General features: G+C 37.9%; 1 protein-coding gene across 2 annotated transcripts in view; it reads right to left on the reverse strand.

Annotated features, from left to right (window-relative positions):
- LOC102691159 (pyridoxal kinase) overlaps positions 1–26,256 on the reverse strand; it is a 112,385-nt gene that overhangs the window by 55,683 nt on the left and 30,446 nt on the right. For both annotated transcript variants that reach the window (XM_069178897.1, XM_069178896.1), the window contains exons 5-6: positions 17,390–17,473; positions 10,364–10,398 (exon numbers count right to left, since the gene is read on the reverse strand). In XM_069178897.1, the coding sequence (XP_069034998.1) occupies positions 10,364–10,398; positions 17,390–17,473 (119 nt within the window). The remainder of the gene's footprint in view (positions 1–10,363; positions 10,399–17,389; positions 17,474–26,256) is intronic.

Raw genomic sequence — 26,256 nt, forward strand, 5'->3', positions numbered from 1 at the left:
CAGGAATTTTGACTTCACTGTGTAATGAAGAAATTTTAAAGACTACTTAGCGTAGATAAAAAAGCTTGGATTCCCATGGACAGTATCTTATTCACATATCTTTTTCTGTTGTCTTTGTTGATCTATTGAGGATCCTTGTGATATTTTGAGCTCTCATTGAATGATAAAAGTGTTGCAGTTTAAATAATTTTTGTTGTCATACAGCTGTGTCTGGATATCTTGGTCAAATATTCGGCTAGTGTGTATTGTCTGGGGTTCTGTGGCATTCAACACGGCTGGGCAGCTTGTTCCCCCCTCCCGCTGAAGACTCGACCACTTGAAAATATAGTGGTATGAAAAAGTGTTTGCCCTCTTCCTGATTTCTTATTTTTTTGCATGCTTGTCACACTGAAATGTTTCAGATCATCAAACAAATTGAAATATTAAACAAAGATAACACAAGTAAACACAAAATGCAGTTTTTAAATGAAGGTTTTTATTATTAAGGGAAAAAAAAACCCAAACCTACATGGCCCTGTGTGAAAAAGTGATTGCTCCCTAAAGCTAATAACTGGTTGGGCCACCCTTATCAGCAACAACTGCAATCAAGCATTTGCGATAACTGGCAATGAGTCTTTTACAGCGCTGTGGAGGAATTTTGGCCCACTCATCTTTGCAAAATTGTTGTAATTCAGCCACATTGGAGGGTTTTGGAGCCTTAACCACTTTTTTAAGGTCATGCCACAACATCTCAATTGTATTCAGGTCAGGACTTTGACTAGGCCACTCCAAAGTCTTCATTTTGTTTTTCTTAAGCCATTCAGAGGTGGACTTGCTGGTGTGTTTTGGATCATTGTCCTGCTGCAGAACCCAAGTGCGCTTCAGCTTGAGGTCACGAACAGATGGCCGGACATTCTCCTTTAGGATTTTTTGGTAGACAGCAGAATTCATGGTTCCATTTACCACAGCAAGTCTTCCAGGTCCTGAAGCAGCAAAACAGCCCCAGACCATCACACTACCACCACCATATTTTACTGTTGGTATGATGTTCCTTTTCTGAAATGCTGTGTTACTTTTAAGCCAGATGTAATGGGACACACACCTTCCAAAAAGTTCAACTTTTGTCTTGTCAGTCCACAGAGTATTTTCCCAAAAGTCTTGGGGATCATCAAGATGTTTTCTGGCAAATCTGAGACGAGCCTTTATGTTCTTTTTGCTCAGCAGTGGTTTTCGTCTTGGAACTCTGCCATGCGGCCCATTTTTGCCCAGTCTCTTTCTTATGGTGGAGTCATGAACACTGACCTTAACTGAGGCAGGTGAAGCCTGCAGTTCTTTGGATGTTGTTGTGGGGTTTTTTGTGACCTCTTGGATAAGTCATCGCTGCGCTCTTGGGGTAATTTTGGTCGGCCGGCCACTCCTGGGAAGGTTCACCACTGTTCCATGTTTTCACCATTTGAGGATAATGGCTCTCACCGTGGTTCGCTGGAGTCCCAAAGCTTTAGAAATGGCTTTATAACCTTTTCCAGACTGATAAATCTCAATTACTCTGTTTCTCATTTGTTCCTGAATTTGTTTGGATCGCAGCAGGATGTCTAGCTTTTGAGGATCTTTTGGTCTACTTCACTTTGTCAGGCAGATCCTATTTAAGTGATTTATTGATTGAGAACAGGTGTTGCAGTAAACAGGCCTGGGTGTGGCTAGAGAAATTGAACTCAGCTTTCCAAAGATGTGATAAACCACAGTTGATTTATGTTTTAACAGGGGGGACAATCACACAGGCCCATGTAGGTTTGGATTTTTTTTTTCCCTTTATAATAAAAACCTTCATTTAAAAACTGCATTTTGTGTTTACTTGTATTATCTTTGTCTAATATTTCAATTTGTTTGATGATCTGAAACATTTCAGTGTGACAAACATGCAAAAAAATCAGGAAGGGGGCAAACACTTTTTCACACCACTGTACCTGTGAAACCAGTTTAATTAGTCACAGCCAGCACTCCCGCAGAGAGTGATGAAAAACACATGAAAGACTTTGGTGCTTAAAATGTTTAGGGAGAAATGGAGTATTGGTGTGTGACTTGCGGAGTTAAAAGCTGCCTTTATTTTCTTTCTTTCCGTCACCACCTGTCAGCGAGCTCTCCTGCGCCCCGACCAGAGAGAGACACATGACGAGCCCTTCTAATAAAGCACCTTGAATTGAATTGAATTGAGAGAGAGGGGGGGGGGAGGGCGAAAGAGAGAGACTGTGCTACCACTGCCAGCGGGGAGAAATAGAGAGAGGTACACTTCCTACTGCACTGTAACAGATACTCTGGGATTAGAGATACAATCTTCTCTAAACTCAGAAATCTAGTCCCAGAGTTCCCACACCTGCCAGAATCACAACGGGTCCCAATCCTACTGGGAGAGGGAGGAGGGTACTTATTTGAACTGGCGGCCCAGTATGTGATCTCCTGTCACAGCCTGAGGAACAGTGAGCCTGTCTCCCAATAATGCTCCTTCTGTCTACATTATATGTAAATATTCTATAATATGTAATTCTTGTAAATGTCTGTAATATGTTTGTAGATTTTATATTAATGTTATTTTTGTTTTGTTTCATGTGAATTTCATTATTTTATTTGCTTTGGCAACACTGAATGTACCCATCGGTCATGATAATAAAGCACCTTGAATTGAATTGAGAGGGGAGGGGAGGCGAATGAGCGAGAGACAGAGAAACACCCAGGGGTGCAGAACCAGGGAAGTCTTTACATATTAAAACTATTTCCCAAATTGAATATGTGCTTTTGTATATTTATTGTCAATTAATTGTCCATAATATTGCTATTCTATTTTTTCAAAAAATGTTTGTTAAAAAAAAAGTCGCCTGGCTGGATTTGAACACACAAACTGTAGGTTACTAATCGAGCACGTAGACCAGCAGGCTACCGGGAAGGTCACATGATCAGGGGTGAAACAGCCCTACACATACAGAATCAACAGACATTGTACAGCATATATTACTGTGTTGCAGTACACAAATATAATTATATCGTTATTCATTTCTTTAGATACGCGATTCCATATTATATTAGCAGAAAAGCTTAAAACTACCACTTTTTTACACACTATTTCACATGTTAGTTAAAGACTTCAATGCTTAAAATGTTTAGGGAGAATTGAATACTGGTGTGTATTTTTTCTTTAAAGTACCGAGACCAGCCATATACTGTATGTTTATGTTCCAAAATTAATTTAGTTTATGGCCTTCACACGCGTTACAGTATGCTCCTATTCTTTTTATGCTCAGCTACTAAGATTTCCCATCAATGGTACAGTAATGACATTTATATCTTTCTACGACCGACCAACGCACCACAAGTGCCACTGTCGGTCAACCAATCACATACTGCAGTATTTTGCTTCACTGCGTGTCATGATGCGCGAGGCCGTACATAATTACCCACGGTATGTGTCTGTGCTGCGTACTTTGAATGGCTGCATCTGTAGTTCTATTTCAGTGATCATTTTAATACCACTTTGTTATTCTCGATTATAATTATAATATATACGATTTCATTTTAAGGCTTGTTGTAAAGACTTGTGTTATGAATAAAGTATTTTGAATTAAACTGGGTTGTGCTCCCACTGTTGACAGTATTCAGGTTTGCTCATAATAATAAAAATAATAAAGTCAATAATGTTACAGCTTTAGGAGACTGAGAAGTATCTCTTTGATTTTAGATAAAGGTTGCACTTGGAAGATTAAACACTTCTAACTTCAAAACAGAGAGGATGTTTGCTGATGTCTGGGGGGTTCCCTTGAGCAGAAACAATTGTAAAGTTTACCTTAGTATACTTATGTAAATTTTGGAATAATGATTGTCAAGGAGCAATACAGACAAACACAATATAAGATCACATTAAGAGCAAGAAGAAAAAGAAAGGGGGAGGTAAGAAACAAGGAGAAGCAAGAAGAAGAGAGTGAAGTCCGCAGGAGTTGGGACTTGAAGCTTGAGCCAGGCGAGAGCCCCTACTTCATGATCATCCAAGCCAAACCTGACTGGAGCGAAGTATTTGAACCTTGTTAGAGAGAGCATGCTATTCTGTATTTCTAGGGAAATTGGGTTTCCTGGGTAAAAGATACCTCGGTTAGAAATGTCTTTCCTGCTTCGGGTGCATTTTTATGGATAGCAACATTTTTTTGTGGCATCCGGGCTGTAGAGAGAGATGTAACTGCAGGTTGCATTGTATTTAGTTAGAAGGCAGCTCATCTCTTGTGTGGCCTCTGTAGGCATATTAAGACTTTAATGCTTAGTAGCAGTCTGGGATTTTTGGGTAACCAGAATGTTAGCCTCTGAAACACCTTGTTTGTAAATACATGTTTTGTGGTGTGTAGTGTAGTTTGGGTTTTATCATTGTAATAAATATTTGTTTAACCAAGTATGCTTCGATTATTACTCCTCCAACAAAGCTGTTCCAGAGAACAAAGAACTCATGTGCCTGCAATTATACCAACCACTTGGGTATATTGCTAGAAATCACTTACAAGTTGATTACTTCACTTATTGACTTAGCCACTCGGTCAGTTCCTGACTTTCACCATTTATGTAATCCCCCTATTTGTAACAGTATAGTGTAATAATATTTACTATTTTATTTCTAAATAAAGAATCTGTTTGTTAGAAGAAAAACTTGTGCCCTAAATGGAAATAGAACCCAGACTTCTGATATCCAAGAAGCAAGTACCAAACCCACTGCACCACCGCACAGCTCAGAAACCTAACTAAAACGGGCAGGACAAAATGTAAGTAAACACAAGTGAATGAGTCAAAGAAATTAATGCAGATGTTTCCAAAGAAAGTGGAACACAGTTATTGTTATTAGTTTCTTTAGTTATACAATTCCATATTATATTCCTTATTAAGCAGATTCTAAAACGTACACATCTTTTTATGAAATAACGACATATATTAATAGAATATTGCAAAGTATTGAAATAGAGTATTGAAAAGGTGTGCTAGACAGCTGTGTGGCATTTTTTCAATTATTTTCCAAGTGTAACTAAAGGACAAAAGGTTCCTAAAGTGTGGAAAGAATCAGTTGGGTTTCCCAGTAGCTAAAGTCAAATCTCCCAGTTCACTCAATGATTACAGACCAGTAGCCCTCACCTCTCTGGTTCTTAGCCAGAGTGGAAGATGCTACAGCATTCTTTCTCAATCTTGCCCTGCAACACCTTGAGGGAAACAAGGCCCATTTTAGACTGCTGATCGTGGATTCTTCCTCTGCATTTAACTGCATCCAACCTCACCTACAGGCAACTAAGCTATTGTCAAACTTTGGTCTTGATCTCAATCTCTGTCAGCTGGGTTACTGATTTCCCAACAGACAGAACCCAGAGGGTGAGAGTCAACAATGTATTATCCATCAAAAAGCATTTCTCTACTGGGTCTCCCCAAGGATGTGTATTGTCTCCCTTACTCCTTGTCCTATTCACTAATGATTGCAAGAGCTATGCCACTTAAGACACATAATCAAATTTGCTGATGACTCTGTCATTGCTAAGGAACAAGTAATAGGTTTATTCTATGCTCTATGCAGATGATTACAAAGAAAGTGGACCATGGTAATCCTTTGAGCTTACAGCCTGACAAAGGTCATTCATTATTACTACTATTAGTAATATCTTCCATAAAGACTTTGATACAAAAATAAATTCTGCATAATTAAAACATTAATGATGAAGGTGGTTGTGTACTGTTGTCCAACTGAGCAATCTTGCTTTTATAAGATATACTGACTTTTTAATGTTTAATGATTAACATGCTGTAATACATAGTTAAAAATAATCAAAAGTCTAAAGAGTATACAACTTAAATTCTTAATTGGAAAAAGATTGTCCCTCAGCAGTGAGCGGGATTCAAAATCGGCCATTTTCTGGCAACAGCTGAAGTGCTCTACATGGGATGTTAAGCTTTATTAGCTCTACCTGGCGGTTTTACAAGGTGATTCCAGATACTATTATCATAACTACGGTATGACATGTTGTGACGCGCCACGCCTACCCCGTTTAACTGCAGCGTACTCCATGCATTTTGAATGGCTGCATCTGTACATTTTGTTTACACCTAACGACAACTCGTCTATTATCACTTTAGTCAATTGCATTAATGAAGTAAAGACTTGGATGTGTGAAAACTTTTTGTTACTCAACTCTGATAAAACTGAGGTTCTGTTGTGTAGCGGCAATGCTTGTTAATAAGACAGAATTAAGCGTTGGTATGCTGTCCTAAATGAGGCCCCATCTCACCCTCCATCTCTGTGGCGCAGCCACAGAGAAAGTATTCATGCAGGCTGATTTAAGATGTTTTCTTTCGATAAGGGACAGCTCCCAGACGGGGATGCACTTAGCTAAGCCTGGCTATCATGATCAATGGTCATCCATTGGTGCCTATCAGTCTAGGGAGTGCCGAATGGACATCTGGACTGCATTCCTAAGTGTCAAGAGTAAGTGACTTATATCTCACCTTGACCAACCAATCAGGGACTGGTAGGGCGTGGTAATACCACGTGGGTCTCCAATGCCCGCCAAACTCTCAACCAATCAACACATATCTGTGTCTTGGTCAGATCGGGGCTCTCCTTGGCCATTTTCATGCATCCTCAGAGACAATCACGTGACAACTGCTGTTGTCTGCAAAGGGACTTGGACTTTGTTCTAAGCGCGAGGCCGAGGATCCCGTACGTACTCAGAATTCTACCAACGTGAATGCTCCGCTTGATCAACGGCAGCCTATAGTTGGACCCTCGTCGACAACCTGAATAGCTTATTCAGAAGCAGCGCTGGACCGGGAACGAACCAGCTTCTTCCCAGGCAAAAGAGTGACTTGTGAAGACTCGCGGTCACACTCTGTGCATAAAGACTTTCTACTAGCCAGCCGGACTGCTGGTAGATCCCCTCGGAGCAACGACTGCCCTGTGCGCCACAGTCAGATTCCTCCGCCTGTCCTACTCAGAGCTGCACCTTGACTGGTTGGCCGGTAGCCAGAGGACACCGGGACAACGCGCATTGGACAACTGCTGGAACAGAGGCTGCAACAGAGCCTATCAGCTGGTTTGGTGTTCGTGGCGGGAAATTCCAAATCCATACACAGTGGATAAGTAAACCCCATGTTCTACATTGCGTCTCGAGAATTCAATTGTACCTCAACACAAGTTGTTATCAATGTAATTCATGAGTAATGTATTTACTTCCGAGTTTAGAGTAACAGTGGGTAATAACACTGATTAGCGATTTGGTAACTGAACGATATATATTGACATATATTCTCTGTTGTGTATCTCTTTGTGTTTGAATCTCTTCGAGATTATATACCTTGTATATTGATAACCCTCACAGTAAGGTCTGCCGCTCGTATCCAGGCAGACTAGTATATGTTTGGTGCACAATTTATATTAATAAATGTATCTCGTGTATTGAACCCGTGTGTGCGTTGTTAGTTATTCTGATGATTGATTTTCTAAAAGCCCCAACGAACAACCTCGTGATTACTGCTACAATTAATAATTGTCTCAGTAAACCCATCAAACCTCTACAGTTGTTTGGAGGCAACAATACTGATAGGACTACAATAACTTCAGGACTTAACTCAGAGGATTTAAAAATTTGCCTCAAAGACTCAGCATGTAACCTAGGCATCATATTAGACACAAGGCTCTCATTTAACTCTCATTACATGAAGCTAACAGGTATCACTGACTTGGAATACATTATACTTATATTTGGTTTAAAGCTGATAAACATAAACAAACTAAGGACATACAGTGGATTTCAATAAGTCTACACCATTATTGAAATTTCAATGTAAATTTTTTTACATTTTTGAGGTAAAGGCTGAAATCAAAACAAATCATGTCAGACCTTTTTTCACCTTTAATAACATCTTATAACCAACAATATTTAAGTGAAAAACAAATGGATAATTTTTAGAAAAATAATTTAACTTATACTTCATGGAAGCACCTTTTGCTTTGATTACAGCAGTAAGTCTGTTTGGATAGGTCTCTATCAATTTAGCACACCTGGATTTTGCAATTTTATCCCACTCTTCTTTGAAGAAGAGTTCAAGCTCAGTCAAATTGCGAGGGGATATCCTGTGCATAGCTGTCTTTAGGTCAGTCCACAGATTTTCTATAGGATTGAGGCTCTCTGGGCCATTCCAAGACATCGATCTTCCTTTTTTCTCATACCTTTGTCAAGTTGGCTGTGTTGTCGTGTTGACAGGTGAAATTCTCCTTTAACTTCAACTTTCTGGAAGAGGACAGCAGGTTTTGGTCCAAAATATCTTGATATTTGGAGCTATTAATTTTCCCCTCTATCCTGACCAGAGCCCCTGTCCCCACTGAAGAGAAGCAGCCCCATATCATTATGCTGCCACCACTGTTCTTGAACGTAGGTACTGCGTTCTTTGGGTGTTCAGCTGTGTTTTGGCTTTGCGCCAAACATGGTTTTGGGAGATTGAATGTGTCTTTTTGCATGTTTGTACATGTTGTTTATTTCCTCTTGTAGCACCAGGTCTTCAGTTAATCAATACAATTAAACTTGTATTAGCAATAACCGTTAGTACCTGTCGGAATTTCCAATCCAATTTCCAAGCATGGTTACAAGACTGAACCAGCACAAGGCCAAACCCAAAGCAAAATATAGCCAGCAGCCATATCACTCTGCAACTCACAACTGGCAACCCACTGAAGCTAAGCAGGTGCGAGCCTGGTCAGTACCTGGATGGGAGACCTCCTGGGAAAAACTAAGGTTTCTGCTGGAAGAGGTGTTAGTGGGGCCAGCAGGGGGCGCTCACCCTGCAGTCCATGTGGATCCTTATGCCCCGGCATAGTGACGGGGACACTATACTGTAAAACGGGTGCCGTCCTTTGGATGAGATGTAAAACTGAGGTCCTGACTCTCTGTGGTCATTAAAAATCCGGTGTAACCCCGCCGTCCTGGCCAAATTTCCCATTGGCCCTTACCAATCATGGCCTCCTAATAATCCCCATCTATGAATTGGTTTCATTACTCTGCTCTCCTCCCCACTGATAGCTGATATGTGGTGAGCGTTTTGGCTCACTATGGCTGCTGTCGCATCATCCAGGTGGTGGTGAAGGGGAGTCCCCATTACCTGTAATGTGCTTTGAGTGGAGTGTCCAGAAAAGCGCAATATAAGTGTAAGCAACTATTAATTAAAAGGATAGCTTTCTGAGCACCACCAACAGCCCTGAGCAAACAAATGATGAGAAGCCCATGGCAAGACAGAAGAATTAAAAAAAACATCTTTATGGAGTATAAAATTCAGCATCCCGAGACTAGCTATCGAGCTATATTTTACATGGCTCAGTATCTTTCATCCTGGCACGCTGAGTCATACTCTCATTGGGCATGAGTCACTGGAAACATGCTGCAATTTTTTTTAAAAAAGGAATGCTATTTACTTGTTATCAGGAAATAAAATTACAATATATTACTTGCAAGTAAATCCTCTACCACTCAGTACCATGAGAAGCTCATGGCTTCAGAATGCAGAAGTGTGCAGGACTGTCCGGAAAAACAACAGTGAACTACAAAGGCAGTAAGATAGGCAGCTAATGGTATGCATTAGGTATTGGTATACAGAGCTTCATTGTCATACATGGATCTTTTCTTCATTCTGGCTGACATTATTTTTCAGTAAAGGGAAGACTTAAAAACAAAACTGACAAACTGGCAACTTATTTAAAAACATCAACTGACAACACTGTACATAACAGATCTCACATTGAAATTAGAAAAATGGGCTACGCGGTCCATTTATCCATTTTCTATCCACGTCATTCAATTCAGGGTCATGGAGGAGCTTGAGCCTTAGTAAGCAATGGTTACACGGCTAGTACACCCTTGATAGGACACTAGCCATTGCACGGCAAGGCTACATGTTGACTCTCACAAATAACTCCACATCATCTCAAACACCAGAGTAAAAATACCCAGACATGCTACAGTATGTGTGTTGATAAGCTACAAGCAACTATTAACCAAAAGAACAAGATGGGTGAAATAGTTTTATGCTGAAGTAGTTCAGGTGGGTAGTTGCGTCTGCATGTGTAAGCTGCAAAGGAAGAAGTAATAGGTTTATTCCATGCTGAAAAGAAAAAAAAAGGAAACAACGTTTTTGCTGTGGTGCCTTCTTCGGGTGACTTATTCACACCCAAAGAAGGCTCCACAGCCGAAATGTTATGTTTCCTTTCTTCTCTAATAAACCTATTACTTGTTCCTTTGCAGTTTTATGCTGTGATCTTATCTCACTGTTAGGTGATGTGACATACAGTAATTTACGCAACAAGAAACACAAGATCAAAAGATGTCCTTACCATAGATCCATGGTCACCCAGCACTGGATCACAAACTGAAAGACCAAAGCAAAACTAAAATCAGATTCTTTCCATGACAAAGAAAATATTATTTGAAACACACAACATGCATTAAACAACAATCCCACACTTGTCAAACATTAATAAATACAATTTAGGCAATATTTAATACAATCAATGTGTAAAACAGCAAATAACCACTGAAGTTAAAGGGTACAGGCAGTTCAGAATCTATGTGGGTTAACCAGGAAAATAAAAATTCTAAGGTCTCAACAATGAAGTGTCACTATAGACCACCTGCTGCAGACATCGACAAAAATAGCTTATAGCTTACTATAAGATGACACCATGAAGGTACATTATGCAGCAAAGGTGCTGTTATATTATAAGGGGATTTCATCTTTCCACATACTGTATATACTGTGATAGTGTGATGGGGAACACAGAAGATGGAATTGATATGGCTGATAATATGTGATAGAGCCTCTAAGAAATTACATGCGTGTAAATAATTTAGGGTTTAAAAAATTAGAATGAGTTAGAGCTTATAGGCAACTGGAAACAGATGGATAAAAATTTAATAAAAGAGATGGTCATAGTTTAACATTTTAATTTAAAGGCTCAAATCTTATTTCATATAACAAGTTCAAGTAAAAGAAAATATGGTCTAAGTAATTTAATGGAGATATTAAAAATGGTAGAAAGAAAACAATATACAGAGTGAAAGGTCCCAAGATTCAAAGAAAGAGAAAGAGTATACATATTTCAAGAACAGCTAAAAAGAGTTATTAGAATTATAAGTCTGAAGTGCAGAGAGAAAAGAATATTTCAATATTTCAGTACTACAAAAACAGTTAATAATAGGGAATTAATAGTAGAAGAGGATAAAGGACTATTGAATAGCCTAAATAAATGCTTTGCATAGGAAAATATCAATAATATGCCCCATGTGACAAAATGAGCTCCATTAGTATTCAGTAATTTAAATAAAAGTGACAACGGGGTTCTACAGGTTCTAGGGCAACTAAGAAACAATCACCAGGTCCTGATGTGAGTTTTTATCATACTCAAGGAAATTAGGGACAGACCCCTAGTTAGAAATTCTCACCTCTCGCTAAGAAATGGGAGCATTACCAAAGGATTAGATATTGCAAATGTAATACCATAAAAGTAAAACAACACAGAATCAGGAACCTCTGAAATGACCAGTCTTACTTTACTGTCATAGCTAACGTTTCAGAAGTAATACCTAGAGCTAAATTAGAGGAATACTAATACAACTGCATTTTACAATAAAGCAAAAAATGATTTAGAACAGTTTAATTTGCTAGAATGGTTTGAGCAAGTAAAAACAATAGACAAAACTACATACAACATGATATACAGTCTTTAGTTTTTCAGATAAGATCTCTCATAAAAGGCTGATTCTTAAATTTAATTCATAAAAAACCCAAAGTAATACACAGATCCAGCCAGCTTTTTAAAAATATTCTGTTGTACTTCTTTGTAAAATGGCCAGGTGAATGCTTAATGAGGTGTGCGGAAGCATTAGGGCTGTTGCCAGAAAATGCCTGGTTTCGAATTACAGACAATGCTGAGCCCATTGGGACAATCTTTTTCCAATTATAGAACTTAAGTTGTACACTGTTTAGACTTTTATTAATTTTATATTGTATATTACAGTACACCAAGTATCACATTATTTTAAAAACAGAAAGTAGGTAGGGCTATTTTACTAAACAAAATTACTCAGTTGAATATAAAAAAAATAGTTTACTATAGCTTGTTGTGAGCACATTGTGCTTCTTTTGATTAGGAAAAAAAAGTTTTTCCCCCTCATTGCAGTGTAGTCTAACAGTATGACTTAACAATATCTAAAACATATGTAATATGTTAGACAAACTATTCCATAAATAAATAAAAATATGTAGTCAATTTGTTGTAAAACCACTAACATCAATACAGCATATACATGTATTTTCAATGTAAAAACGCTAAGACTGAACCTGTGAGTAACCCCAACAACCACATCAACGGTACAACATACAGTATATGTTTAACAATTGCAGTATTAGGTGGTAACAGTAGAACCCCAACTATATTCACCATTGTACTAAAAGTTACAACAGATACAAATCTTAAAATACATCTGAAACCTTTTAATACTGCTTGCAAATTTTGCTTCAAGAATTTAAAATTTGTCTGTCTGTCTGTATTGTAGTTTATTTCAATGAGCAGAAAGCTACCTGCAAGCGGCTGCGTCAGCAGATTAGTTTGTGTTAATATGTGAATGTGTTCAGGAATAAACTATGAAAACTCAATAGTTCCAACACCTACTGTGATATCCAATCTACTTCTTTGACAGTCTTGTTTTAGGAAATATTTTAGACATATATGCTCGCATATTAAACTCAAAGGATTCTGAATGATTTGACTATTTGTTTGAATTTGATTTATTATAGAACCACTAACAATGACACAGGAGGTGCTGCAGTTCATAGCCTCTCATTCATTTACAAATGTGCTGAACTCTGCGACTGTGATCCTTTTGACTGAATGCAACACCTTTATTTATCTTCTTGGGGGGAGGGGGTTTGGGCTGAAGTTATTGTCTGCCTTCCAACAATTTAACATCCGCCCCCAGTACCAATGGGTTTAAGAGATCTTGAATGTTAAGTGAGTATTTAGTATACTGTGATATAAAAAAATAATACAAATATCAATAAAGTATACATATGATTTTTAATTAGAATGCTTTTATTTAAGATTTTAAGTATAGAAATATATTAGACATAGTGACTTTAAAGCCCACACCCAGTTTCCCTTCCCCGTACTGCAAGGATGCACTGGCAATCTCTCCAGTGCTACATCAGAAAAGTTAAGATTGTAGCGGCAATGCTTGTTAATAAGACAGAATTAAGTGTTGCGGTGCTTTCCCAAATGAGGCCCCATCTCTCTCTTCATCTCTGTGGTGCAGCCACAGAGAAGCTATTCATGCAGGCTGATTTAAAGATGCTTTCTTTTTATAAAGGACAGCTCCCAAATGGGGATGCACATAGCATAATCATTGGCGCCTATCTGTCTAGAGAGTGCCAGATGGACATCTGGACTGCATTCCTAACTGTCAGGAGTAAGTGACTCATATCTCACCTTGATCAACCAATCAGGGACTGGTAGGGCCGAGTAACCCACGTGGGACTCTGATGCCCATGGAACTTTCAGCCAATCAACGAGCAAAACAGGCAACACAGAGAGCCTGTAGCAGAGATTCAGTGGAGAATTCTGTGGACTTTTCTAAAGGGAATTCAAAGGAGAATTCCAGGGCAGGACGGCCCAGGAGCAGAAGGCTCAGAAGGGCAGGACATTCTCGCAGCGCGCCTCCTGACCATCCTGAGACTCAGGACGGACAACCACGGAACGGCCAGTGTGTCCGAGTGACAGAACTTTCCTTTGTTCTAAGAGTCGAGAGCGGAGGTTGCCAGAGAGTAACCAGAGGATCCACCCGAGGTTAGCACCAGCAGAAAGCCTCATGAACAGGTCGGAACTGTGGACAGCTGAATCACTATTCAGAACTAGCGCTTCACCAGGAACGAACCGGTACTCTTCCTGACCTGCTGGGACCCACAGTCATCTTTTCTCCAAACTTTGCTATTTAAAGCCAACACTAACTAGCCGGTCAGTGAGCACCTGCAGCGCACCGTCGCAAACCGCACAGCACAGCCTGGCACCTAGCCAGAGAGCGTGGATTGGACAGCAACAAGCCTGCAACTGTTTCTTTGTGCCCGCAGGAGATCTGAATCCCAGCATTACAGCTCGAGAATTCAATTGTTATCCCAACCAGTTGATATCAATTTAATTCCTAAGAGTTATGTACTTGTTTTGAGTATCTAATGTAGAAGTTATAACCAAGTTCATTTACGAAACGGTCTAAGTTTTCGGGAAAGGGAGTTAAGAGGGCAGGGTCAGCGTCCCACAGCGTAGTGCCCATAGAGTGTTAGTTTTAATAACAGTGTATTACAGTGATCTTTATCTTGCAAGTATGTTTTTTTTATGCATTTGTAATTGCTATTCTTGCAAATCCACTTTGTATTGTTATTAAGTTTGTATCTGTTTGTTGTATGTTGCTCCCCATTTTCACCTTGTTGTAACTATACAGGGGATTTTACATATTTGGGGGCTGGTCCGGGATCTTTGATCCGGTCTGTGGAGCCAGTATTTCTTCCCCTAGTGAGCGTATGCACCTGGGCTTGTATATGTTTTTAGTAGTCCTTTATATCACTGTGTAGGGGTAATGGGTGGTGTGTCCATCATGACATACGGCTTAGAGGATTTTACTCTGTCCAACCTTGGAGCAATTCAAGAAATGTCACAAGGTAGATATTTTATTGATAGTGGGCTTCTTTAGCCCTTGGTTTACCAGAGAATATCAGTGATTCACCTTCTCTAAGCTTGTTCAAATCTAGACTCTTAAACATCATTTAAAAAGACCATAGCTCTAATTCTTGTGACTTCAGTGCGTTACTGCAAGGCATAGAGATGGGGGAAAAGTTTCACAATTTAAAGAGAGGTTGAACTCAATACTCACATAAGATGCATAATTGTAAAGGATTTTGTTTTTGTGTTTGTGTTATTCTGCTTTATATGGTCAGGTGTCGCATTCATAGCTTTTGATTAATAATTTTTGGGTAATGAACTCGCCTACACCACAACCTATGTGTAATTGCACATAAACTAAAAAATAAAAAAACTGAGGTTTTTAAAAATCCAAGCAGGTACTAGATGTTGTTTAAATAAAAGCTGTGAACATTTTCACAAATCGCTATCTTTTAAATGCCTGTGGTTAAGATATGTGTTAAGATATACAAACATAACAAAATTAAATGTAGTGTACATTTCTATTATTTTATTTTAGAGACCTTGTTAGAAATAAAACATGTAACCTAGCTGGGAATTGAACAAGGGACCTTTTGGGTTATAGACACCCACTTTACCACTGTACCAAAGCATCACTTGGTAACACAGCTATAACAGCTTTACATTGGTGATGGTGGAGGCGAGTCCCCATTACCTGTAAAGCGCTTTGTGGAGTGTCCACAAAGTGTAAGCAATTTTTATTATATCATAATTTTTATTAACAGACATGTTAAAATATTTTCAAAATAACCAAGTGAATTAGGCAAAGAAAATGATGCAGATGTTTATGAAGAAAGTGGACTACACTACTAATACCAGGTATATAAATGTATTACATTAAGATCTATAAATTAATATTAATAACATTCAGGAACTATTTTTATTATTTTTTCAGCTACCAGAATTTCTTTAGTTCTCCGATTCCGTATTAACATTCCCCATTAAGTGGATTTAAAAATTACTACAACTTTTCCAAAATAAACACAGTAAGTGACTGAGTTAAAGACTTTGATGTAGAAAATGTTTATGAAGAAAGTGGAATACTGTTATGTATTTTTTTAGCTACCACTAATCCATATTAATTGTTCATATTATGTGAATTTAAAGATAATATACAGTAGGGAAACACATTAAATGACGTAATTGCTTCACTAACATCTAACACAAGTGCCACATAGTGATTGTCTTTAGCCAGTGAATCACATAACAGAAAAGGCTGCATTGGAGGTCCCGTGTTTCACATAAATGATGTGTGTTCTGAATGGCTGCATCTGTAGCACATGGATTGAAAACTGGTTAGCAAACAGGAGTTATAACTGGGTAAACTAACTACAATTGCAGATGATACTAAAATAGGTAGAGTGGCAAACAGAAATAGCAGTAACGGAGTAATGGATTGGCAGACACATGATAAATTAAATTTAACATTCATAAGTGCAAAATTATCTACACTGTTTGTAGGCACACACAATATACACATTACATGGGTGATCTGGAGCAGCAGGAAGCTACACACGAAAGAGATATTGGTGTTTGCGGGCAGATTACTTCATGTCCTCATCAGGACAACAAAGGGCAGCAATAAAAAACAAACAGAATGCTTGGGTATAAAGCAAAAAACATGGAGTGTAAATCCAGTTAATTTATGCTCAAGACTTAAAATGCACTATTGAGATACATTTCTTTACTCTAGAACAATGAAGACTTATAGAAAATTTGATTTGATTATATAAGATTATAAGGAATATGGACAGGAAAAAAAGGGGAACTTTTTTTATACAGTAGAACAGAAGAGGGTGTTATGGTTTAATCACATTAAAAACAGTACTTTTCACCTGGAAACTTCTTCCAATTAATCCATTTATAGCATACCCCTGGCACAGTTCTAATTATATTAAATTTATTTTAATTTAACTTATAATAGCCCACGACAAACGCTGTCGAGCGACAGATTGTAATTTGCAAAACAATTGAATACTTTAAGTTAATTTCTTTGATGATAAAAATGATAAAACACATCATAGCTGTTTAAAGTGTATTACAGTTTGCTTACATAGTGATTTGATGTTCCAGTGTTTTCCAAACCTTTTTTTTTATTTTAAGTAAGCACATCATTCATTTTTATACCTCCCAATTTGGAAATGCCAATTACTGCCTATACCAATACAGGGAATCAGAAGATTGGACTCTTTTCTCTGATGCAGTCATCCACCTGATATACTTCACATTGCTCAACAGGACAGCAAACACGAAATGCTGGCATGGATGTACCTCTTACAATCTTTCAAGAACCCACCATGACTCCAGAATGGCCAGCCTTAGTTGACACATGTCCAGCCAACCACTGCTGACATTCAGCCAATTGTGCCTCACTGCTTAGGCAATATACAGTGGCTTTAACAGTTTATTTTATTAATTTATATCAAGAAAAAAACATATCTTTTACTTTAACATTAGTGCTGACTGTCAGTGTTTGTAATATAAAAGAATATAACACAAGTGATAAAACACATTTTCAAAGACTATAAGTTATAGACTATAAGAAATAAGTTTTCCTTTATTTTCCAAAGTAGTCACTCAGCAAAGCATAATTCCTAAAAAAAGAAGGCATACCATAAACTAAGTTAGGGTTCTGCCTCTTCAGCTCCTGGACGATATCCACCACCATCTCCAAAAATGATGTGTCACGTGTGTAACCTGGGGAACGGAAAAACAAACTAGTTAAGTGGAAATGCGCAGCATTGCTCAAACAAGAAACTCCCAACAGAATGTTATTTTTCATCATATACATTAACAATATCACCTCAATAACATACATCATTTTATACTCCATTCACCACCCACCATTATTAACAGTGTTTCTTTCATTCTTACACAAAAGTAATAAACATGAACAAAAATTTAGCTTAACAATGACTTTAGTATAAAGCATTTATTGTATATTAACAACATGAATAAATGTATGGAATTTGATTAATTTGTGAGGCCAATCCTCTGGAGTAGACCCGGAACATATCCCCCCCTCCTCCAATTAACTGCATTGTTATGGGAAATTATTAACACATTTTTTATTTATGTTACATTCAAAAACATTGGCCGATAACCCCTCTGGTGAATCTTGTAAATGCTGCCTTATCACTTGTCTCCGCCTGCAGAGTAAAAACTATTACCACCATCACTTCACTCTTCAGATATTAGAAAATATTTTAATCTAATTTCAGTTTGTTCGCTATTCTAGTGAACTGTAATCCTTCATTTTCTTGTAATAATTTATGTACTTGTTTTGTAAAGTATGATTTATTGCATTATGTTGATTTGTAACCTTTCTGATATACCGCAGGACAATGTCGTTTTTACATAATATAAATAAGTCTGACATTTCAGTAATTGTTTTGTATGCAAGTCATGCTGGACAAAGGCATTCACCTACATTTATTATAACAATAATAATAAAAGTGGTGCCAAAGATGCCTCATGACAAGATAGGAACATTTTCATTAAATAGTGTCAACACAAAAGAATATTCTTTGTGAATATAATAAGATTTTATTAACAGATGAGTAACAGCAGATGCGTAATGTGGGACAACTATGTGTTCTGTATGGAACTTCAGAAGAAAATTACTTAAAAAGAAGAAGAACAATGCAGTTTCTACCAAAGCATTATCTATGGCAAATGTTGTCATATTGTTATCTATTGTATATGGCCAAGGAAATTCATCTTCATGGAACAGAATCCAGGATGTGTGGAATTAGGAAAAAAGAAGTTCCCAAAATAACAAAAGATGATTCAGAGTACATCTGATTTAACAACTTTATATACAGTGCAGAACATTTTGGCTGCAGACTTCTTCCCAAATGCTGTAAACTTTTCAGAGACAGGATAAAATACCTCCTCAACATTACTCATGAACATGGAGCTTCAAAACCAAATAGAAAAATTAGGACTAGTGTAGGACAGTATAAACTATAATAAGATTGAAAAATTAGGACTTCAGATTATTCTCGATTTATGTTCTTAATTTCTGTTTTGGTCTAATGCACCCGAAGATTAAACATAAACCTTCTTAAGTGCACATTAGTTCTGCAGCGAGTAGCAGACAACTTTATGAAGTGTTAAGAGACAATACATAGTGTGCATACCCAGTTGTGCACTGGGATCTAACATGTCTTCATTGCCTGTACCATATATCTTGTACATATATTGTATAAAACCTAGGAAAGGCAGTTCCTATTCTCATCAGGAGAAATGTAATCAGAGCCAGTAACACCTCATCAGTAGTTGGGTTGTGAGTTTTGCTGCAGAGTGCAAGAGGAGTCACCAGCTTGACATGCTGCATATCAACAGATCTATCTTCAGCTTGGACCCCAAAACCCTCATCTATGGGGAATGCCCACTAGATGAGACATAAAGAAGTGATCATTGTCCAAGGATGGATGGATGTGCCAGTTTATCTTAGTTCAGTGGTGGGAACCTTACACTGTGCTTCTTTAAGGCATGGAAAATTGCTCCCTTCCAGGGTGTATGGGGGTGGAGAGAAATGCTGATGTCGATGGCAGGAAGACTGTGGTCTATATATGCAACAACGAACAGTACCCTTCAAGTTGGTGTTGGGTAGCCTGGATTTCAATCCTGGTGCAGCTAGTGGAGGTGGAATGATCCCCTGGACCAAGTCCTGCTTTGGGATGGTGTTATATGGAAGGTGGAGTTGCAGTCACCTGCCAGATGTGGTCTGGCACTATGTTTTGAGTCAGAGAGATAAGGAAACTGAAGTGATCACATGAGCTGCGAAAATAATAGGTGGGAAGACACAGTCCTGTTGAGACTGATGCACTACAGAGAGGGTAATCGGGGACCCAACAGGGTGGTCAGGAAGAGGGAGAAGGATAAGGATCCTCCTGAAGCAGTGGAACCAGCTGCACAACTAGGGAGTCCCATTTCATCAGTTACATAATCCAAAGGGAAGAGGTACTGTGAATTTCAGTGTGTGGGAGGAGACCTTGAGAGAGGTATATGACAACAGTGGACATCCACATGATGAGACAACCAAGTTGGTGCAAGAGCAGGGACACTGACCATATTTCTATGGGTGACATATTTCTCTATAAAAAGAATCAATGTATTTTAACATTAACAGGGACCAGGACATGACAACACATGTTTACAACAGCCTAAATTCACATTTTGAGTATAAACAAAATGAATACTGTAATGACCCATTAAGTTAGTGCTAAAATGTAATTTAACCTTGTTTGATATGTTTTAAAAACACTTAGAATTTAAACTTAAAAATGAGAGCTTGTATGTGTGTTTTTGAATGAACAACATTTTTAAACATTAAACTCAATTAAACATTTAACATTTTAAGAATTTTAATGTGTAGTGTGTCACGTATGTTTAGGAGCAGAATACTTTTAAATTCAAATTTAATGTAAATATAAGTAATTTATTCTTAAACTACAGTACTACATAAAGTTCTATTAAATACTGTACTTATCATAAAGAGGGAAATGTAATATGTAAATTTATTTTTTTAAAGTTATGTAGTCTGCTTGCGCTTCTTGACGTTTCTCTGAACTTTGTTAGGGTGTTTTGCATTCAGAGGATGTAAACTTAAGGCATAGAAAAACTTAAAAAATATATAAATATATAAACAAACACATAAGTTATAAAATAATAGATTAATAATTGATACATAATGATTTTAATGATTATAATGATACTAATTGCCCATTTACAGTCTGGTTTTTAAGATAGAATTTACATAAAGTTTATGGGAATTTATCATCACAGTCCATAGTATATACAGACACCCATATACAGCATTAGTGCAATGAGTGCAGGCGGTGGAGGTCTCAGCCTACATCAGCTCACCATCAAATTTAAAGAAATGTGGTGGTAGGTGTAGTTTTTTCTTTAGCTAACAATTTGATTTAATCTGAATTATTTCAACAGCTGTGATAATTTAAATGTGTTTTAAACCCATTTTGAATTAATACCCACAAACACTCAGCCAATAGTATTAAAATTGACACCACAGGGGTGCATAGGCAGTTAGGATAATTAATGTAAGGAAAACCACAGGTCCAGAGGTAATGTGTGTGGAATAGTTCTGCAATCTTGTGCAGATCAATTATGTGATATTTTTAGCTTGCGTTTTCAGACGTCATTAAATTTACAAATCATCCCCTCTATGTGGATGAAATCTACTCTTCCCATTCCAAAAACAGCCAGGCCAACAAACATTGTATTTTGCACAACAACTCTTAAAGAACTTCAATTTATACAGTAACGTCTAGGAGTAATCTTATGAATTCTTAACAAGGTTTCAAGAGGTCAAGACAAACATGACTAACAAGAAAAGATGGAAGAAGTCATCTTTCTCTTGGAGCTTCAGTGCCGAGATTTCTGAAATTGCTTATAGCTAAAATTGTAATATCATTAATCAGCAGTTGAATACGAAGAAGAAGAAGAAGCAGCAGCACACAGATCATGCAATTTATGAAATGTCCCATTAGTCCGTAAAATAGATGACTCTGTAGCTAAATGTAAGATATAACAAATAGTGAAAAGGGCAAGAGGTTCATCATCACTTTCACATACTTTATCAACTTGCCTTTTAAGGAACCATCCAACAATTGGTACCTTAAGTTAAAAAAAGGTGATATTTAATATCCCTTGGAACCTTTTCTCAATATAGTTTAACCTCTGCTTAATTCTTTTATTTACACACAACATTAAAGGAGCAAAATAAACAGAAAACCCAGTTACCCATTGTTTGGAATATGACATTGGGAACTTAAAGAAGGCTAGTGCCTGAAGAGTGCAAACATAGCGTACAACACATGCAACGATATAAAAATGCCTTTCATTTCAAAGCAAATCACACACTTCTGCTGTTCCCATATTATTTTAATTATCTGCCTTGTCAGAATGTATTTAAAAGAGTTATCTTAAATCCCTTTAAATTAACTTGTGTTTCAGTTTAAAGCCATCTCTTAACCCAATTAGCAATGCCTATATGTTTCTTTGATGATTAACATAATTTAGGCTTTAGACAAAATCCTTAAGCCTACTCTTTTTCTAGTATAGGATTTAAGCCCAGTTTTAAATGAAGGACACATGTATGCCCTAGTATTCTAACACAGTGGTTCTCAAACCTTTAAGACCAATTACCACCTCAGATCAAACCAAAGCATCCAAGTACCACCTACAAGTCATCTTCTCATAGGAACCACAGAAAACCTCAATGACCAACATGAGCGCATGTGCGTACACACTCACACACATAGTATAAAAATAGCACTGAGTTAATTTGGATTGTACCGCCTTGTAGCCATTTTTCGACGCTTGCTAACTCTAGCATGGCTGTCTGTGTCAGGTTCAGCAGAAGAACTAGTGACAGTGGCCAATAGGTTACTATACATCCGGATTTTCCTGGCCTCTATTTTGATCCTAATATCTCCGTCCAGGGGGAATTTTCAAATATCCAGAAGTCCGGGATTTCGACCCCATTATTTTCACCATGAAGAATAATTAACATAAGTTATAATGATAGAAAGAGAATTTCTTAACTTCTGTAGTTCGCTTCACAACCTATGTGTTTTCGTCCTGCACGTGTATGATTATGTCATGTGAGAGCAAAATCGGGCATCAATATCAGGCTCTTTGCAGTGCAGAAGCATTCCCTCGAAATTCTCCCTATTTTGTTTCTCATTTTCCTACCCTCAAACACAATGCCAAAGCAAAAGTGTAAATTCACAGCAGAATTAAAAATTAAATTTCCGTGTTTTTCAAAGTGGCAGAGAAGACTGGGAAGCTGAATGTTTGGTGTGTAAGCCTGGTACTTTTGTCTTCATGGCAAATAAAGGTGTACTTCACTTACAAGCTCATGTTGGCTCAGACAAACACAAAAAGGCAAAGAGAGTTTGTCAACCAATTAACAGATTCTTCTGTAAAGCCTGGCAGCAAAACAGAAGATACTGTTATTGCAGCAGAGGGGTATTTCACAGTTAAACATCATCACAGTTACTTTACCAATGAACATAAAACATGGGATATTTCGAAAAGCCTTTTCATCCCAACCCCTTTCCCAGATAAAGCAATATGAAAGTTCCTCAGGGTGTCCGCTTTTTTGATGTTCAAATATGGTAACCCTAGTGGCCGATGTATAATCCTCCTTGTTCTCAATGGGTGTGCATGATCTATCGGAGCTGGCGTCAGTACTCTTGGCATCAAATCCTTTCGGCCATGACATAATATTTTATTTTTGCGAGGTGTTAACTTTCAATCACTTGTTCTGTTGGCGAATATGGTGCTAAGCTGTGTCTCTGAAAGATTGAGAGGAGTATGAACACAAGTATTAGCGCACGCTGTATCAACATAGTATGTAGGCTGCATATTTGCCACAATAATTGTTTTTTATTAAAACAGAAAACATGAAAACCCATCTCAAGCGTTCTGAAAACGATTAAAGAAAATTACATATTAAAAATTTACATAATTTTTAACTATTCAAATTTTAATTCCCACTTTTTCAGTGCACACAAATTTCCAGTGTCATCTGGCGTACCACCTGGGGGTGCTCCACACTGTACCACAGCTTGAGAACCACTGTTCTAAAGTATTTCTATTTTTAAATTGGGCATAAGTGAGCCATGACCAATTTTGATAGTACTGCTGAGGCAAAAGGGATTGATGAATGATAAAGAGTATTCTTAGAATCAGACATAACAGAAGATTCTCATTGTTCCTTTGTGGTGTAAGTCAGTTGTATTTTCTGGTGTATTCTCCAATACTACTACCATTCAAACCACTTAGTCCAGTTGGTAGTTAGCAATTAATTTATGAAGGATCTCAACCAGCTGTTCCTTGAAATACGTCAGAGTATTACCTTTGAGCAACCCTTTGACCTCTTGGCTCAAAAAGCTCTTCCATTATACAAATGCTGAATATCATAGGCACACTGTTATACTACTTTACATTGTTACATTTTACAGGGTCAACACTGCTATTGCTATGTCCCCATTTGTGCAACATGCTGCATTTTCTGCATTTTTTTCATGTACTTGAAAGAAAAATGGAAACTTAAAACAGGACATCATTCCAAAAAAAATTTAAGTCGCAATTCAGATCTTGGATAACATCCCAAACTATGTGTCAGTTTTGACAGTTCAAAATGCAAACTGAACATGTCCCAGATTGTCCCAGTCAGCAGCCATATCACTCTGCAACTCACAACTGGCAACCCACTGAAGCTAAGCAGGTGTGGGCCTGGTCAGTGGTCAGTACCTGGCTGGGAGACCTCCTGGGAAAAACTAAGGTTTGCTGCTGGAAGAGGTGTTAGTGGGGCCAGCAGGAGGCGCTCACCCTGTGGTCAATGTGGGTCCTAATGCCCCAGTATAGTGATGGGGACACTATACTGTAAACAGGCGCCGTCCTTCAGATGAGACGTAAAACCGAGGTCCTGACTCTCTGTGGTCATTAAAAATCCCAGCGCATTTCTCGAAAAGAGTAGGGGTGTAACCCTGGCGTCCTGGCAAATTCCCACGGGCCCTTACCAATCATGGCCTCTTAATAATCCCCATCTATAAACTGGCTTCATTACTCTGCTCTCCTCCCCACTGAGTGCTGGTGTGTGGTGAGCGTTCTGGCGCACTATGGCTGCCGTCGCATCATCCAGGTGGGGCTGCACATTGGTGGTGGTGGAGGGGAGTCCCCATTACCTGTAAAGCGCTTTGAGTGGAGTGTCCAGAAAAGCGCTATATAAGTGTAAGCAATTATAATAATAATAATAATTATTATTATTATTATTGTGAAAATCCCCATATATAGATAAATCTACTCTGTATTTCATGACAGCCTTTTTGAAATCAAACCACCAATACGTGCATTATGTAACCCATGACAAAGAAAAACAATAAATAATATACACATTTCTAACCTGTCTGACAAAATGTGAAAAACACATAAATGGTTATTACAAAACAGGTGGGTATAACAAAAATAATTAGCAATTCTATGTAAAGAAAGCCTAATCAGGAAAAATCCTTGATGATTGTATGCAGTGATAATTACACAATTCTACAAGCAGTTAGTTCCTTATGGACCTTAGCTTTTAATCTTACTCTGAGCTAGGACAAGAGTGGTGAGGAGCAATAATACAGAGTTAGAAAGAGACCCTGAAAGCTCATTACTCATATTTGTGGAACAAACTGAAGTGAGAAAGACAGCAGAGTGGAGAAAGACAAGAGCTTTGGACAGGCATTATCATGGTGTGCAGCACAGCTCTCTCTAGGCCAGTCTCAAGGTGAAGGTAGCAGAGAGAGCAGAGAGACAATTTATCAATCACTTACCTTGTCTACTTCATATGCTTAAGACTTTAAAAGCAGCTTTGGGCTTAACAACATTTGATTTTACAGAACCAAATTAAAACAGGTTTATTCCATGCTGAAAAGAGCCGAAAGGAAACACAATGTTTCGGCTGTGGAGCCTTCTTTGGGTGTCTCAGAAGTCCACGGTCGAAATGTTTCTTTGCAGCCTATGCATGCTGACGCAGCTACCCATCTGAACTATTAAAATAAAGCTGCCATGAAAACTGAATCAGTCAACAATGGGTTGTGGTACATATACAAATAAGAGCACACATTCCCAAAGATGACAACATAGAACAGCTTCATGCAACTGGGGACCATGTGCTTTCATATCAGCAGGGCTACAATGGTGAGAATGATGGGCCTATCAATATAGCATGCATCTGTGCATACTTTTGGTATCTTTACAGTGGTTCTGTATTTGTTCCACAATTAATTGCTCCGCATTGTGCATTTTCAGTGAACTAAATATACATTTACCCTGTTGAGTGTGTGCAAGATTTTAATCTTTGAATAAGCTCTTTTTATAAGTTATAACTGCGAGGCCACAGGGCATTGACACACAAAAGTTACAGCATAAGACATAATATCTAATTAAGAAGTCATAGCAAAGAGTCACTTAAAGAATAAGAACATGTATAAACTGTTCTACTCTGTCAGTCCAAATGTGAGTCATTTCAGATCAGATAAAATCATATGCAGTCAACCTAGCTCTATTCCAGATCAGTGTAAAATTCCTCACCAGTGATTCTTTCAGAAAATACTGCAGTGGCACTACACTGAAAACATGAACTGCTCTTAATACCTAAAACTGTCAATACATATTTGGCTCATTGTGCAAGAATTAAAAAAATAACAGAATCAATTCTTTCGTTTCCATTCAGCTGCTCACCATTTTAATTTTCTTTTGATCAAAACTCACTGAATGACTTAACAGTCTATAGTAGATCATACATTACTTTGCAAACATATTCATTGTGCACAATTTTCACATTTTGAAACTTGCAATTACCACACTCTAAAGTAGCAATTAATGTTTGTTATGTTTGTAATATACATAATGTACTCTAAACATTCAGACCAAAAAAGAAAAAATAGTAAATAACT

The sequence above is a fragment of the Lepisosteus oculatus genome, chromosome 15, assembly GCF_040954835.1.
Source record: "Lepisosteus oculatus isolate fLepOcu1 chromosome 15, fLepOcu1.hap2, whole genome shotgun sequence".
Taxonomy (NCBI): Eukaryota; Metazoa; Chordata; class Actinopteri; order Semionotiformes; family Lepisosteidae; genus Lepisosteus; species Lepisosteus oculatus.